Genomic DNA, 18,341 nt, shown 5'->3' on the forward strand with positions numbered 1-18,341 from the left:
TGGAACTTCAAGAACAGGAGGTCATAGATTGAAACTAGCTTAACACAGATGCTAAAGAAATATAAGAAAATTCACTTTCGCAAATAGCGTGGTAGACGGTTGGAACAAGTTAGGTGAGAAGGTGGTGGAGGCCAAGACTGTCAGTAGTTTCAAAGCGTTATATGACAAAGAGTGCTGGGAAGACGGTCTCATCCTGTAACTACACTTAGGTATTTACACACACACTAACTATAACTATATATATATATATATATATATATATATATGTCGTACCTAGTAGCCAGAATGCACTTTTCAGCCTACTATGCAAGGCCCGATTTGCCTAATAAGCCAAGTTTTCATTAATTAATATATTTTCTCTATTTTTTTTCTTATGAAATGATAAAGCTATCCATTTCATTATGTATGAGGTCAATTCTTTTTTTATTGGAGTTAAAATTAATATAGATATATGACCGAACCTAACCAACCCTACCTAAACTATCTTTATAGGTTAGGTTAGGTAGCTGAAAATGTTAGGTTAGGTAGTCGAAAAAACATTAATTCATGAAAACTTGGCTTATTAGGAAAACCGGGCCTTGTATAGTAGGCTGAGATGTGCGTTCTGGCTACTAGGTACGACACACACACACACACACTATATATATATATATATATATATATATATATATATATATATATATATATATATATATATATATATATATATATATATATATATATATATATATATATATATATATATATATATATATATATATATATATATATATATATGTCGTACCTAGTAGCCAGAACTCGCTTCTCAGCCTACTATGCAAGGCCCGATTTGCCTAATAAGCCAAGTTTTCATGAATTAATTGTTTTTCGACTACCTAACCTAACCTAACTTTCTCTACTACCTAACCTAACCTAACCTATAAAGATAGGTTAGGTTAGGTTAGGTAGGGTTGGTTAGGTTCGGTCATATATCTACGTTAATTTTAACTCCAATAAAAAAACATTAACCTCATACATAATGAAATGGGTAGCTTTATCATTTCATAAGAAAAAAATTATAGAAAATATATTAATTCAGGAAAACTTGGCTTATTAGGCAAATTTGGCCTTGCATAGTAGGCTGAGAAGTGCGTTCTGGCTACTAGGTACGACATATATATATATATATATATATATATATATATATATATATATATATATATATATATATATATATCGGACAATTAGGAAAAAAAAAAAAAAAATTTAAATTATTTTACCTTGTACCTAGATCCACCAGGCCTGTTTGGTCTATGTTTCAGTACTTGAGAAATCTGGAAGGTCACATCCTCCTCCTCAACTTGTGGATGTGCGTTGATAGATGATTCTGTAAAATTAAGTTATTTATATAATAATAAATTCAGTATAACAATAATATTCTGTAAAATTAAAAGTAATTTATACATCAATCAGATAAAACTCTCCAGAGATGGTGATACACAACATATAAAGGACAAGCTTCAGAACAAAATATGCATTTAGGAATAAGGTTTTGTACATGTAGGTAGCACATGAGAAAATAAGTGGAAGGTGATCAAGTTTATATTAACATGTTAATGGCTTTGTTAAGGCTTTGCAAGAATGAAAAAATATTAATAATATAATATCACCTACCAATTAATTGTACATCATTTATAAGTCAATTATTTGCATTATTATTATTCAATACTAATGATATAAAAATGCATTTTTTGAAATTTTGAAATTGAAATTTTGAAAATTTTGAAATTGTTCACAATTTTTGTTACACCAAAGTTGGAGTATGCAGCAGTTGTATGGTGCCCATATCTTAGAAAGCATATCAACAAACTGGAAACGGTGCAGAGACATGCCACTAAGTGGCCTTAACTAAATGCCATTAAATATGCCAAATATACTACATAAATATACATACTACACATGCACAATAATTGTCCTGGGACCTCTGATATTCCTAATATAATATATAGGGCCATCAACACACCTCCAGCTAGGGCCACCAACACACCTCCAGGGCCATCAACACGCCTCCAGGGCCATCAACACAACACCACCATCAACACACCTCCAGGGCCATCAACACAACACCACCACCAACACACCTCCAGGGCCATCAACACAACACCACCATCAACACACCTCCAGGGCCATCAACACAACACCACCATCAACACACCTCCAGGGCCATCAACACAACACCACCATCAACACACCTCCAGGGCCATCAACACAACACCACCATCAACACACCTCCAGGGCCATCAACACAACACCACCATCAACACACCTCCAGGGCCATCAACACAACACCACCATCAACACACCTCCAGGGCCATCAACACAACACCACCATCAACACACCATCCAGCCAGGGCCATCAACACGCCTCCAGGCCATCAACACGCCTCCAGGGCCATCAACACACCATCCAGCCTACCACCACAAGCTTATATATATACTACACATGTCTAAGAGCAAATAAAAGAAAACAGTTACCTTAACTATTGAAGATGCAGCAGGATTTTGTGGATAAGCCAGCAGCCGTCCCTCTCGACACGGTTTTAAAATGGCGGCGACTACCACAACATGCAACGAGCCTAAAGAATGTCCAGCGCTAGCATTATCTAAACGCTATTATATATTATCAAGCAATACGGAAATCTAAAATAAAAAAAATGATACAAATAATTGTATTAAATATTTATTTGCAATTACAATACCTCGGGAATATATTTTTGCGTTAGCAAAACATATTAAGTTCGTATTTAGTTTAACTCATTTAAATTCTTTACAAATAATAACCTGATTTTACCTGATGGCCATTAACATTAATGTTTTATGTTGATACATTTCATACCCTTATTATTTCAATATCTTTCTTTATTATGCACCCCATACCCATCCCGTGGGCGGTGGTGTAAAGGATTACAGAGGCACATAATGGGTTCAGGAACTGAACTCTCTAGTTTGTTTAGCTAAGCAAATAACAATTTTTGACGCTAGTTACAAAATTATTAATGTTATATATACATGTACACACTCTCATACATACATGTACATATATATATATATATATATACGTATACATATATACATACACATGCATATTTATAATCACCCACACAAATACACACATCAATAATCTCTGTGTCACTTATTTTATACATGTTCTTGTAGAACATTCTATTGCGAACACATTGGGCGCTGCCCAATAAACTCGCCCCTCGGGGCAAAATTATTTTTTTTTTTAATCTTGGTGGAACATAAAATGGCCGCCTGTGTTTATGCTGTCGTCAGATGGCGCTGTGACGTCACAGATGAGGGAAGCACGTACTGCGCATTAATGCCTCGATCCCTCGTTATTTATTTATTTTATTTATTTATATATATACAAGAACGTACATTGGGGGGTTAAGACACAACATAGAGCTTAAGTTAGAATTATAATCTTGTAAAACCACTAGCTTGCATATATAGAGTTTCGGGCAAGTCCTTAAACTAATCTTTGAGCAAATTCTTAAACAGAGTTTTAGAGAAATAATTAAATGTAAAATTGATAAAAAGTGTTTAACAGGTACATTACAGCTTTACTTTACAAGTACAGATGATTTTAAGTAGGATAATTACAGTAAAATTGTCAAAAAATTGTTTACAGGTACGATGCAAGAATTTGACACAAAAGCAGATCAGAACAATACACAATAATGAACAAGGAATCCTAAGTACAATTAGGAAAACATCTCAGGGTTATACATTGGATTACTGAAGCACAATATGAGGATCATTACAAATAGTAATGCAGTAGAATATGCACTCATATTCTATTATTAAGTTAATATTAAGTTCCTTCCTCATGTTAAGTATCTTTGTGGTACTAGGGACATCCAAGGATTATCTTCAAGGCTTCGTTCTGCAAGTTTTCAAGCCCTTTAAGCTTTCTTTCAGTCATCAAGGCAAGCAGAGATGCAACATAATCCACTAGCTCCTTTATGAACTGGCGTTACTCTTGCGTTTTTAAGGATATCAGGGAATGTATGACACTCAAGGGATTTGTTGAACAGCAGAGCTATAGGTGGTGCAAGGGCATATGGGAGGCGCTCTTGTATACAATGGATGGGATTTCACTGATGTTCCCAGCTTTGGTTTTTAGTGAATGTATGATGGACACAACATCTGACGGGCTGACTGGTGAGAGGAGAAGAGAGTTTGGATAGCTGCCTGAGAGATATGTGTTGATATGTGTCTGAGTCTGTGGGATTTTACTTGCAAGGTTAGCACCAATCGATGAAAAGAAGCTATTAAATTCATTCGCCATTTCTAAGTCAGATGACAGTGTAAGGCCATCCTTAGAGAGTGTTATCTGGTTGTGGGAGTGTTGTTTAGTTCCCAGGATGTTAGAGATGGTATTCCATGTGCTTTTCATGTTGCCTTTTGCTTCTTTGAATCTAGTCTCATAATATGAAAGTTTTGCTTTTCTTATGATACTGGTAAGCACTGACGAGTACCTTTTAACTACTTCCATTGGAATTAGGCCACTCCTAAATTTCTTTTCGTATTCATGTTTTTTGTTGATTGATTTAATTATGCCACTTGTGAGCCACGGGTTATTTTTTCTTTTATCAGTTACTTGTTTGGTAAGGAGGGGACAGTGAGTGTTGTAGAGGCTTAGAGTTTTGTAGAGAAAGAGGTTAGTTGATGAGTTTATATCCTGTGAATTATTAAATTCAGATTCCCAGTTAATATTGTGAAGTGCATTAGAGAGATTGCCTAAAGCTGATTCACTATGTAGCCTGAATGAAAGTTTTTTGGTTTCTGGTGGTGATGTGTCAATGTTTGCTATGAGGAAAGTAGGATAGTGGTCAGTTGTTCTGTCATAAATTACCCCAGATGTAAGGGGAGCTGTTATATTAGTCCAAAGGTGATCCAGGGTAGTGGCAGATGTTTGAGTGACTCGGGTGGGCTTGGTGATTGTGGGGATTAGCATACAGGAGTGCATGCTGTTACGGAAATAGTCAACTTGAGGGTTGTTTTCAACATTCAATAAAGAAATTCTGGAGGGCTTCTGTGCAAGGGTTAGGATGAGCTAGCCTAAGCATTTTTATACCAATTTGACAGTTATTTTCAGTAACACGATAAACAACGCTCGGAATATTAAGTTCCTTTCTCATATTAAGTATCTTTGTGGTACGAGGGCACCCAAGGATTATCCTCACGGCTTCGTTCTGCAATTTTTCAAACCCTCCAAGCTTTCTTTCAGGATGCCTTAAAGTTAGTTTAGTTCATTTATTATGCATCCCATACCCATCTTGTGGGCGGTAGTGGAAAGGGTTGCAGAGGCACATAATGGGCTCAGGGACTGAACCCCACAATTCATTTAGCTAAGCAAGTTACAATCTTGATGAGCTAGTTACAAAATTCAGTATAAGTCGTCACATCAACAATGGGTTCGAGATCGATCACAAGTACAGTTTCTAAATTAAGCAACTGACATATGTGGAGAGCTAGTGTCACAATTGATATGTTTGTCCTGCACACCGCCCCCCATCCAGTGGGCAGCGGTGGATAGGTTACAATCACTTTGTTACTACTTACAGTTAGCAAACTGGGGATATTTGGCTAAAATTTCTGGTACCAGATAATTTTGAATGAAATATTGACACATCGTTGGTACATTGGTTATAAAATTGTCTCTGAATTCACTATCACATAGTGACGGAGGGTGTGCGAATAATTTTGTTGACAGTTAACATTTGGTCAGGTCTACATCGGCAGATAATGAGAATTCCCAGAAATACTTGTAACCGAGTCTAAGCCGAGCAGTAGTAACATCTAGAAGTCTGCTGATTTTATTGGATGAACCATAGATGTGTCGCTCCTCTTGCATAATAGTATTGAACGAAAGTTAATCTCCCCAAACAATTTCGCGTTTTGAGCAAGTTACCCCTCCACTCTCTCCATTTTTTTTTGGACATTCCCTGGTAGTGTGCGGAAATACTGAAAAGTGTATACTCTTTTCAACTTTGTCACCTTAATTCTCGTCCTATGTCTTTCATTTTGGTATCAATGCGTTCGCAATAGAATTCCCAACAGAACTATGTGCATATAATGTCAAAGACAGCAGCGCGCTCCACCCGCCGACAAGATGAATGTAGGCCAAGGGTACCAGAAAAAGAAAGCTGAGCGTGATAATACTGAAAAGTGTATACCCTTTTCAACTTTGTTACCTCAATTCTCATCCTAGGTTTTTCAATTTAGCATCAATGTGTTCGCAATAGAATTCTCTACAGGACTAAAGGCATATAAACTCCAAAAGCCCGGCTTACCATCCGCAACAAACAGAGAAAGCGAGAGCGTGTTACCAGGGAGCGCACAAGAGCGATAAAATGTATACACTCTTTTCATTCTGGTCACCTCAATTGTCATCCTAGGTCTTTCATTTTGGTATCAATGTGTTCGCAATAGAATTTCCAACCGGAATTTATGCATGAAATGTCAAAAACAGCAGCGTGCTCCACCCGCTGACGTGATGAAAGCACGGCGGACCATCCACACAAAACAGAGAAAGTGAGAGAAAGTAACCTGGGAGCACTCTAGTGCAATGTAATGTGAACACACTTTTCACTTTGGTTACCTCAATTCTCGTCATATGTCTTTCATTTTGGTATCAATGTGTTCGCAATTGTATCTGCTGGCATTTTACCCTTTGCTTGGATCTGAAGGGTTTTAGGCTCACCACGATGCAATCTGATAGTACCACACGTGTATATACCTATCTTCAAGCAGCAATTCACTCATTCAAACCGACTTATAATGGTTATCCATATATAAATGGTAATCTTTGTTCTACCTGTTAACCTGTCATATGAAGAAAGATTGTCAAAGCTTATATTACATTCTCTAGAAAAGCAAAGAATTAGGAGTGATATATGGTAGAGGTGCACAATGGGATGAATGGACATAACAAAGGGGACATTAATGGGGTATTAAAAGTAGCAACACAAGACAGAACTCGAAACAAAGTGTAAAAATTGGAAAAATTTAGATTTAGGAAAGAACTGTATGAGTAAATACACTGGGTTTGTACCTTAAGGTTCATGTATGCAATATTACAGAGTTCCAGTTAACTCCCATGCATGCAATTAATTTATGTTATGTTTATGTTTTTTATGTTAAAATGTTTTTGTTGATTTGTTTGTATATTTTCATAAGTAAAGCATGCTTACCGTCTAATCCAAGTTTTATGATAACTTTACAATGTTTAAAACATAAAGTTCAATATATATTCTGGTTTTCACACAGGAATTATACGTTAATATAACATCATAATAACGTAATGATGTCGTGTAAATAACGTTATACTGACGTCATATAAATGTTATATTTATGTTATAAGAACGTAAATTGGATAGCTTTACAGAAAGTAAACAAAAAAAACTAAATGTTGACTGAAAATTATTTATTCTTAAATATAAAGCATGAAAACATTATAATACCATAGCATTTACTATTATTTTTAAATTTTTACATAAATCTTAAAAAACTGTGTCATAAGAATATATGTTTTTAGTTATATCCTTTGGTTTTAAGAATGTCAGATATACGTATTTATGTCAAAAGTTACAGTATTACCTTTGTGGAACCATTTAAAAACGTCCACAAACGTTCTGTGTTTGCTGGGTTCCCTAAGCGCCCTGTGAGTACTGCCCTTGCGTAACAGGGTTATCTTCCCTGGGGCGTTCGGGAACCATTCCCGTAGAGGTTCTTGCTGCTCGGCATTTGCCTCGCCCTTGGGGCCAGCTGGGGCTTGGGGCCCTTGTTTGGCCCTGGGTAGGGACTGGTATTGTGCTGGTTAGGGCGTCAAGGTGTTGCGCGGCCTGCCACCTAAGCGGCAACCGGTTCCTGTTGCCTCTGGAGACGGTGTACTTTTGCGGGGTTTTTCTTTTGTTTTTATTTTCAATTGTCTGGTGGGGGTCTGCCCAGTGTGGCTATACTGTAGTTCCACTGGTAGTGTTTGGCAGCCCTCTACTAGGCCCCCATGATTGTACACGTCTCAGGGGTTTTCAGTGCTATCCTCTACCCTCATGTTATTTTTGGGTTTCTTAACTGGTTTAGCAACACCTTGCCCGGGCTTCCCGTACCAGTCAGCCTACGGGCCTCTGGAAACCCCTGTCTGGGCTCGGTGGACCATTGAATGTGTCTTCCGGTTTCCAACCCGTCTTGTACGGGATCATTGGTTGCTGTGCCCTTGTCTCCGGGTGATAGTCGCCACTTTTACCTCCGTCATGCTGCCTGTTGGGTCACTGACACCTTGACCCGGAGTCTTGTGAGAGATTTTCTCTGCTTGTTCTCCAGTACTCTCCTGATGTTATTACTGTTCAGAGTACAGGCAGCATCCGTGTTGCAAGCTAGGTTAGGTTGCTGCAACATGCTAGGTTGGTTCCCACTCGGATGCCCCGAGGCCGCTCCGTTTTGGTTAGGTGCTGTTCGCCACTTTCCCTCTCTGTTCCCGGCTCCGGACCGTCTGCGGATTTTGGAGTCGGGGCGGGGTTTTGTTGGGGCCGAGACCCGGGCGGTTTTCGGGGGCTGCCCTGTTCGGGTTGGGGGACGGAGGTTTTCGAGCCTGTTCCTCCTGCTAAGGCTTCTGGGTCTTACCAGCGGCCCTTTCTTGTTGCCTTTCCCATGGACTCTTGCTTTTCTTTAACAGTCTGCGGATTTTGGAGTCGGGGCGGGGTTTTGTTGGGGCCGAGACTCGGGCGGTTTTCGGGGGCTGCCCTGTTCGGGTTGGGGGACGGAGGTTTTCGAGCCTGTTCCTCCTGCTAAGGCTTCTGGGTCTTACCAGCGGCCCTTTCTTGCTGCCTTTCCCATGTACTCTTGCTTTTCTTTAAGGGCGGATGGCTTGGAGGATGGCTCTGCCCCAGGGCCTCTGTTGCTGGTTCCCGGGGCTGTGGGGGATGCCTGCTAGCAGTTCTGGGGCGGTTTGCCCCTGCCTGGGTTTTCTGCTTTTGAGTGGTGTTTTTCGCCCATCCAGTCTGCTTGCTTCCCACTTTTGCTGGTGTGTTTTCGTATCTTTAGCATCGGTCACAGCCCTCTGTTCTGGCGGCCATTTTTGTCTGCTGGTTTCCCGGCGTGGCCACCAGGGCGGCGTTGCGGTTTGTTTACATGCTCCTGGGTGTGCGAGCGAGCTTTTTGGGTGAGTTTTCACCTTTTTTCAGGGGTTTTATTCTCCTGTTGTTGTTTCTTTGCTTTTCTGGTGTTTTCTGCCCGTTTCTTGTTCCTCTGGGAACGTTTGAGTGTTGATTTTACTTTGGGTTTCCCATTTTGTCTGTTTTGACCACCATCACCGACCACCATCATCATGACCACCATCTCTGTGGTGGTTCAGGTGGCCTTGTTGACGGTGTCCCACCTGCGAGCTTCGTCTTGGCGACAGTATGACGATCCTGGTGTTTTTATGCACTTTTTCTTGCTCTTTGTACGTTGTCTTCTCTTTCGCATCGGGTTGTCTTGTCCTTTCTTGGGTTTTCAGGACTACAGTTATTTGATGTTTCTTACTGTTGCCTCATTTTATACGGCGCTGGCGGAGCCGCTCCGGCTTGCGTTCGGGGTGGACGTCACATCTGCCCCGTTTTGTACGCTTTCTCATGTTTTGTTTCACCTCCGGCCTGCTCATGTGTCCCGGTTCCCCTCGTTCCCTGTTTCAGGGCTCAGGTCTCCCAGGTCGTCCGCAGAGTTTTTCAGTCTTCCAGCCTGCGGTCTGTCTTTGCGCCCATGCTGTTCGTACGTTTGCAGCTTCTGCTGGTGTGTTGGTGATGTCTAGGGCTCATTTCGGGCGCAGGGAATTGAGGGTCGCACAGGTTCTTGGCCGCCCATTCTTTATACGTGTCTGCTCCTGTGCGTTCTTGTTGCCTTGGGTCGCAGGTTGCATCCTGTTGTCTCGGCTTCGCGTTGCGGAGTTTGTGGCGGTCGCCTCCCGGGTTAGCCCTTTCTTTTTCCTTCTCTTTGGGTATTAAGCTTCAGGGAGCCGTAGGGGCCCCCCACAGAAAACCAGCGTTGAATGTAATGAAACACCATTTTCTGGGTGAGCCCCGGAGGCTCCCTGGCAACCCTCCCTTCCACCGGTTGGCATTTTTTTTGCATTGGTTGAAGCTTAGCTTCCGAACTGAAGCTTGGCAGCCGGCGCGGTAGGTCCAGGGCTTCCCCCTCCCCCTCTCGGGGCGGGGAGGGCTGCGTGGACGATCAGCGCAGCAGTAAAGTGTGATGTTTGCTTGTTTCCTTGGGATTGTAGGGAGTTTCTACCTTTCTGTTCATTTTTTTGTTTTAGTTTTTTACCATGTGGGGTTTGTTTTGTCATACCTACCTTTCTGGGTGCCTGACCGCAGTCGATGGCAGATAAGGAAAACCCTAACCACAAGAGGGTTTTCCAGTGCCATTGCTCCCTGAAACCTCTCTGAAGGGGCCAGGTTCCGGCGATGGTCCCTGGTAGGTTTGAAGTCCTTAGCTAATGTCCCGGTCTAATATAACATACATTAGCCCGATAAGCTCCAAGGAGCCTCCGGGGCTCACCCAGAAAATGGCATTTCATTACATTCAACGCTGGTTTTATGCAAGGGGTTCCTTGTGACATGAAAATTATTTGAAGGGTTCTGCAGGGATGAAAAGTTGAGAAATGCTGCATTATAGCTTTACTTCATAGAATTTGTTAATAAAAAATATTATTTATGTGTACACGTTAGATAATGAGTCTTTCTCCGACAGATCAAACCCAAACCAAAATCTGCAAATCGTACTAAACCACCGCGCTCTTCTAAACAAAGAAAATTATGCAGTTGTACTAAAAGCCAGTGTCTTAAACAGTGAGTTTGCTCAGTTACTCACAAGTATTCAAATGTTTTATGTGATTATAGTTGTCGATGTTTTGATATCTAACTAATGAAAATGTTTTTACCTTCAGGTACTGTGATTGTTTTGCAAGTGGTGCATTTTGCGATAATTGTCACTGTACAAATTGTTTCAACAATGAGGATCATAAAGAAGAAAGACAGAAGGCTATTACAGCTTGTTTAGACAGAAACCAAAATGCTTTCCAATCCAAGAAATGTAACTGCAAGCGTTCAGGATGCCTTAAGAAGTATTGCCAATGTTATGAGGTAATAACAGACAAATCTTTATTTTGTGTAATAATATTTATTTCCAAAGCAGAAGAGACTTTTTAGAATAGAAACAAAACTTCAAAATGGAGTAGAAACCTTTGGAATAGAAACAAAATTTAAAAATGGAGGAAACTGCAGCAGGCTTATCGGCCCATGCAAAGCAGCTCCTTTTTTACATCCAACCATCCTCATTCATTTATAGACAGTGTTTAATTTATGCTTGAAACAATCCAGTGATCCCAAATCTCTTATATTACCCAGTAATTTGTTTTATAAATCTACAACCCCATTCCCAAACTAGTATGTACTGTAATTACCAAGGTCTTTTCAGAATCTAAACTTATCCAATTTGTTCTGTTTACATGAAGTCTTATAAAGTGTCAGCTAGTAATATGTAAGTGTCATATTACTTACTCATCCAACAATTATAACTAAACAGATTCATAAACAATTCACAAGTAAGTAATGAGCTTTGACAATGCAGTATGAGTAACTTTAATATTGCACAAATTATATGTTGTCTATATTATCAAAGCCCCTTTCTCACTTTTGTATTGCTGGCGAGTTTGGTTAGTGATGATTACTGACTGAGCTCCAAGCATGTCCCATCCCACCAGCACTCTGCTGATTGATGTATTGCGAGTCTCTATGGGTAGTCATGCTTTGTTATTAGCAAAGAATCCATTTGTTTTCTTGTATACACTGTATAGAAGAGTTCTTACTTTCTTGTAAAGCCACTAGCACACATTGCATTTCAGGCAGGTCCTTAATCTTAACTTTAATCTTAATTTTAATGATTAATCTTAATTATCTTGGATAAACATTGAATAAACAAAAATGTCATCTCGGCATTTGAGCGTTTTACTTCCAGTATACAGTATTAGGCAGCATAGATTCCCTGTATTGTCATCACTTTCATCTCTCCATCTCACATTGTTTCACCATTATAGGAGTGAACCTCTCTAGATAAGTATATAGCATCAGTCTGTTTTTATCTTCTCTCCCATAAGTACTTGTTGATTATACCTCAATTTATTTAATTTTAATATTAAAAATTCACTCGATACTCGATGTAATATTACAGTATCCACTCGATTTAATGGCCTATATGGGGCTGTACCCAGATCATTAAATGCGGGGCTCCGGTATTTCCGAAGTTGTTAAGTTTTGGTAATATTTCACGTAACATTTAGGTTAGATATATTTTGTACAGACAGCCATTGGGTCCACCACTCTAGTGCCTTCTACCATGTGAATGTGACATCACAGATTCACGGCACATTGTTTTGATTTGTCAAGTGGCTGGAATGTTCATTCCGTGACTTTGTTGGTCATAACTGTGCAATAAAGGTACATCTGTGCACCATGTCGGCTCCAAATGTACTCATTGTGTCAGTGATGGCTGACTGGTGGGTGGATGGGCAGGCAGGCAGGGATGGAGAGGCTGAAATGTAGGCAGGCAGAGGATGGAGATGGATGGAGGGATGGATTTAGGGATGGAAGGATGGATGGAGGGAGGGAGGGAGGGAGGGAGGGAGGGAGGGATGGATGGATGGATTGATTGATGGATGGATGGATAGAGGGATGGATGGAGGGAGGGAGAGAGGGATGGATGGATGGATGGATGGATGGATGGATGGATGGATGGATGGATGGATGGATGGAGGGAGGGAGGGATGGAAGGATGGAGGGATGGATGGAGGGAAGGATGGATGGATTGAAGGATGGAGGGAAGGAGGGATGGAGGGATGGATGAATGGAGGGATGGATGGATGGATGCAGGGAGGGAGGGAGGGTGTCTGGATGATGGAGGGATGGATGGAGGGAGGGTGGATGGATGAAGGGAGGGTAGATGGATGAAGGGAGGGATGGATGGAGGGAGGAGGTGTGTGTCGGTGGTGGGGAAGGGAGGGCTCACTCCGATAAGCCTATCACACTTGACCCCATTGACCAGATTGGTTTCTTAAATACCTTGATGTACATAATCTTCATATATATTTTTGGTTACAGATTTTGTTTAGTTATATTATTAGGATAATAAAAAGTTATAAAAATACTTGTTTCATGAATGCTCTATTGTATTAGATGGAGATTCTCCAGGCTCTCTGGCTGGCAATCTACTGAGCCACCTCCCAGAAGGGTCTCTTAGGGGGAGGGGGAGGCAGGAAGTGAGGGGGGAGGGAGGGAGGGTGACAATAGAGGTCGGCGGCCTGCTTGCCATGTGAGGACCCCTTGATGCCAAAACAAACCCAATACCGACCTACTGTCTCCCCTTCCTGTTCTATCGACCACCAGACCGGTATGTGAGGCACCAGATACTGGTCTCCCAAACTGGTCATTAGAACCGGCAGATCGGCAAATAAGAGGTCGTTAACTCGAGTGGATACTGTAGTAACACATAATTGCCTACATGTTTATACCCATTTATAATTCCATATTTCATATACAGTACTGTTCAGATTATTTGGAAATTGTTCAGATCTCTATTAATTTGTACAAATTTAATCTGTAAAATATCTTAATTCAAAAAGTGGCATTTTGCAATTTCTTTAACCACTGCACTGCGCAACGCGCCTATAGGCGCTCGATGGGTGGTGCGCAACGCGCCTCAGGGATCTTATAGGCATAGCGTATCATTCAAAACCCCTGCGGCTACATGGGTTTCACATCAGCTTCCTCAGAGCTCTCTTAACCCTGTGCAATTATAAGTGAGTGCAATTAAGTGTGTAAGTGCAATACATCCATATATGATTTGACAAAACAAATTTAAGATAAGTTTTTAAAACTTGCACAAACAGTTTCCAATTTTCTGGGGGTGCCCCGTTGGTTCCCCGGAGCTATACAGGCTGATATGCTAATGTCAGGCTTTGGCATCAGTCATGTGTATGGAGTTCTATGGGCCTACCGAAGACCACGAGCCAGAACCTGGCCTCCTCAGAGAGGCAAGGGGAGCAATTGCCTATAGAAACCCGTGTGGTTGGAAGCATTCTATGTCTGCCATCAACTGGGTCGGGCACCCAGAAAGGTAAGCATCCCAAAACAAACCCCTATTCTGGTTAAAATTGCTACCTAACGCCGAACTAGTGGATAGAACTCCCCAAAAAGAAATGAGCAAACTAGCATGACGTCACACGTCACCGCATCGCTGTCTGCGCAGCTCCCCCCTCCCCGGGAGGGGGAAGGGGGAGCCCCAGACCCCCATGCCAGCGATCCACATCCCAGTTCTTCGGCTGATGCTAGAGGCACCGGTTGTGTGCTCCAGCTCCAGTGGTTGTTTCAACACTGTACCTAGAGTGTGGTGCCTGTTTTCGAGGTCGTGCATGAGCCGGGAGTGAGTCTTCAGTACTCAGGCTGCATGTGCCTAGGGTTACCTTCCCTAGGTGCCCTGTAAGTACTGCCCTTGGGGCTTGGGATTACCTTCCACAAGTTCCTTGGGTCCTGCTTCTGCTAGGCCGTTTACTACTTGGTTTTCGGCCGCCCCTTGTGTGATAAGGGGGTTCTGTCTTCCTTGTTCGCCTTAGGGTAAGGGGCAGTTTGCATTGGTAGGGGCGCAGGGTACTGCGCAGCTTGTTTTCACCAATCATAGTGGCTGGCTCTGTTCCGCCTGGGTAAGCTGTGCTCTTGCGGGGTTTCCTTTTTCTTTGTCTACCTGGTGGGGGTCTGCCTTTGGTTCTTTCCTCCTTTGTACCGAGTTCTCTTCCTCTTTCCGGTGGTTCCCCCTGCTAGGTCCTCGTGAGTGTACACGTCCCAGGGGTTCAGTTCTTAGAAAGTTGTTTGGTAGACATGGGCACTGGTTAGCAGTACCCTGCCTGGTATTACCTGAGCACCAGTCCTTTTATAGTAGACGCTCAGGACCCTGGGAAACCCATAGGGGGAGCATGGGCCCGATGGATGTGGCCCCGGAGTCCCCCCTTGCTTTGTGCAAGTTCGAGGGTTGCTCTGTTCCCTTGTCTAAGGGTGACTCTCACTGTTTTGCCTCCGTCTGCTGTCTATGGGGTCGGTGACACCTTCTACCCGGAGTCCTGCAAGTTTTGTTGCTTGTTTGTGACTCGGTTACCCAGTCTTATGCTGACTGGGTGCAGGCAGCACGGGCGTTGCACATTGGGTTCAATGGCAACGCGCTGGTTGTTTGTTCCCCGGAAACCCCGAGGCTGCCCCGTTTTCGTTGGTGGTCTTGTCGGGTTCCCCCCCCCCCGTCCTCTTCCTCACTTCATCCGGGTCTTTACCGTCTGTGGGTTTCAGGGTTGGGGTGGGGCTTCCATGGTTTTGAGACACTTTTGGTCTCGGGGACTTCCCCTTCCGGGGTAGCGACGGGGGCATTCGAGCCTGTTTCCTCCAGCTGTGTTGTAAGAGTCTGCCAGTGGGCTCCCTTCCTTAGTGCTTTTCACGGCTGCCCCGGTTTTTCCTTGAGGCTGGGGCTTTGGGGGGACAATTCGGCCCCGGGGCCAGCCGGGTGAGTTCCCGGGGCTGGGGTGGGGCTGACGTGGGGGCCTCAGGCCCCGTTGGTCCCCACCAGGTTTTTTTCTGCCCCTCTGGGCGGGGCTTGCGGTTTTGTGGAGTGGGGTTTTTCCTTTCCCCCTCTCCACACGAGTGTTTGGGCATCGGCCCCTCCCTGGGCTCGATTCCTTGTCCATTATGCTCATTGCTTCTGTCCTGTCGGTGGGTGCTTTTCTACGTTCTTCCCCCCCTTTTTCCCGGGACGGGACTTCTCCATCATGTCCCCCTCTTCTTGGGATTCTGCATGACTTTTGGTTTCGGGTGCGACTGGGTTTTTCTGTGCCTTCGTCTTTTGTGTTTGCTTCTATGTGTTCTCGAAGGTTCGGGACGGTTTGCTCCTTCCCGTTTTACTGGTACGTCTGTCGTCGTTCGATGGGGTTTCCCTCTGGTCCTTTCTAGGGCTTGTGGGTTCTATTCCGGGCAGCTTCTGGGTTTTTGGCCTTCTCGTTCCTAAGTTCATATCTCTTTTCTCCGCGCTGTGTCTCGGCACTGCTCGTTTTCCTTCCATTCTGGTCCAGGATGCCGGATTGGGCTACTTGTCGCCATGTTGGGCTACTGGTGGCCCGCTTGGGTTCCGTTTCGGTTTGTTGTTTTCCTTACATGGGCCGGTTCAGTTGGCTTCTGTTTCCATGAGTTGGCCTGTTTCTTCAACGGATTGCTCGGGATATGACCCGTTGAGCTGCTTTTCTGGTCTGTTGTTGGACGGAGTAGGATGGACCTGTGTAGCCCAACTTGTTGGGCTACTTTTCTTTAGTGTTCTGCGCATGCACCGTGGGAGTTTGTTTTGGTTCAGGGCGGTATGCACATGTGCTGGTGTTCTGCGTCCATATTCTCTTGGGGGGCTTCGCCTCTCGCTCTTTTCGTTCTCCAGTCTGTGCCCAGTGCTCTTGGAGGTGTTCTGGAGTGCCACTGTGGGGAGGTCACGAGGATTTTCCCTGCGTTTTTGGGTGGGGGGACCCTCCTTCGCCGCTCCCCTCCTCTTCTCTGGCATGAGCGGCTCTTGCCTACCTTCTGCGGGTGGTGCTACCATTTTTTTCGGCTGTGGGTTCACTATTCCCTGGCCGCCTCTGGCGGCTCCGTTCTCAAAGGCTTGCGTCAAGGCCCTTCAGCGCCTATGTTCTGCAGGTGAGTTGGTGCGGTTTGGCGTCTCCTTCGTCCTGACGCTGTTTTTGTTTTTGGGAGTAGGAATGGGTGTACATACGTACTTGAGAACGTGGAACATAAAAACCGAGGTGCCTGCTGCAGGGCTATTGGCCCATACGTGGCAGCTCTTGTTCTCACCACCCGATGCCTTCCTCGGATCACAGGTGACTGCAGGAGGCCTCTTGGCCCATACGAGGTGGCTCCTGCCTGTACTCATCCTGCCCCTCTCCTATGCTTGTCCAACCATGCTTGAGTTCGGGGCCCTGCCTCCACCTTGTTCCACGATGCAACGATGGAGGTGCCTGTTCGGTGGTACGTTTTCCTGTGTTGAGGGTGTTATGTGCTCGCCTCATTGTACTCGCCTAATTGTGCTTGCGGGGTTGGGCTCTGGCTCTTTGGTTCCGCCTCTCACCTGTCATTTGACTGACGTGCGGCTTCGGTGCCTCCTGGGCTCTCTCGTCTCTACACTTGGAGCTGTGTATGGGGTCAGCCCAGGTATGGGCTGCCTAATGTGTTCCGTCGGTTGCCTGTTACACTGCACACGTTTCTTCTAACGTCCCTGTGGCTCGGTTGGGTACTCGGTTTCCACCTGTGTCCCCTTGTTGTGTGCCACTTGTGTTACAGTTTATCTTTATCTACCCTGTCACTCCCTCTGGGAGTGTGGTGACACGTTGCTGCGGTTTTGATAGTGCGGCTGCGTGCGGGGGTATGGTTGTGGCGTTTTGTTCGGCCTCTCCATACTCCTTCTGGCGCATTCCTTGTTTGGGTTTTTTGTTCCCTTGATTTTTCTGGGGCCCTCCTTCCTTGCCGGTCTTGCTGTGTCGGGCGAGGTTTTTTCCACATTCCTTGGATTCTCTGTCCTCATCTCGTTGACGTCGCCTAGTTGTGCTGGCTGGGGATGAGCTTGGGCTCTTCGTCTCGACCCTCATCTATCATTCGCATCCTGTTCATGTTCTGGTGCCTATTGGGCTCTTCTCTGCCCTGGACGCTGGGTGTGGGGTTGGCCTCCGCCACCTCCCTTCCTCATGCATCCTCTCGTCTTCCTGCTTCACTCTTGTCCCTGGCCGCTGGTGCTGGGGCATTTTTGCTAGTCTTTTTATCATTTCCTCCTTCACGCTGTTGTGTGTTTTGTTTGTGCCTTTTGACCTTCCTGTTGCCGGGTTTGGTTTCCTGTTTTCCTGGCTTGCCCTGCCTGTTGATTTTTTCAGGGTCTTGCGATGTCCTTTCTCTGGTGTCTCACATCGGACCCGTGGTTTCCGATCCCCTGGCGAGTTTGCTCGCGTTGGGGAGTTTTCTGTTCGGCAGACGTTCCATCTCCTTGCCGGCTTGGGCTTCCGGCTCTGCTTCCTTGGTGGTCGCACCCGAGATATTCCTGCGGCTCTGCCTCTTCCTAGGCTTGGGTGACCCTTGGCAGGGCCGCTTACGTTCTGCCTCGGGTATCTCGCATCCGTTGGTGGTCAGGTGGCTTCATTGTTGGTGTCCCACCTGTGTGCTTCTTGGCGGCAGTATGGGGTGTTTTGGCGGTCCTTCCTT

The 18,341-nt window shown here is 44.2% G+C and overlaps 1 protein-coding gene across 4 annotated transcripts in view; it reads left to right on the top strand.

Moving 5' to 3' along the window:
* The window catches only part of LOC123757999 (uncharacterized), a 312,326-nt gene that overhangs the window by 198,665 nt on the left and 95,320 nt on the right, over nt 1-18,341 (top strand). For all 4 annotated transcript variants that reach the window (XM_069338915.1, XM_045742104.2, XM_069338914.1 and 1 more), the window contains 2 exons: nt 10,774-10,871; nt 10,970-11,165. In XM_069338915.1, the coding sequence (XP_069195016.1) occupies nt 10,774-10,871; nt 10,970-11,165 (294 nt within the window). The remainder of the gene's footprint in view (nt 1-10,773; nt 10,872-10,969; nt 11,166-18,341) is intronic.

Source organism: Procambarus clarkii, chromosome 40 (assembly GCF_040958095.1).
Source record: "Procambarus clarkii isolate CNS0578487 chromosome 40, FALCON_Pclarkii_2.0, whole genome shotgun sequence".
In the NCBI taxonomy this organism is placed as follows: domain Eukaryota; kingdom Metazoa; phylum Arthropoda; class Malacostraca; order Decapoda; family Cambaridae; genus Procambarus; species Procambarus clarkii.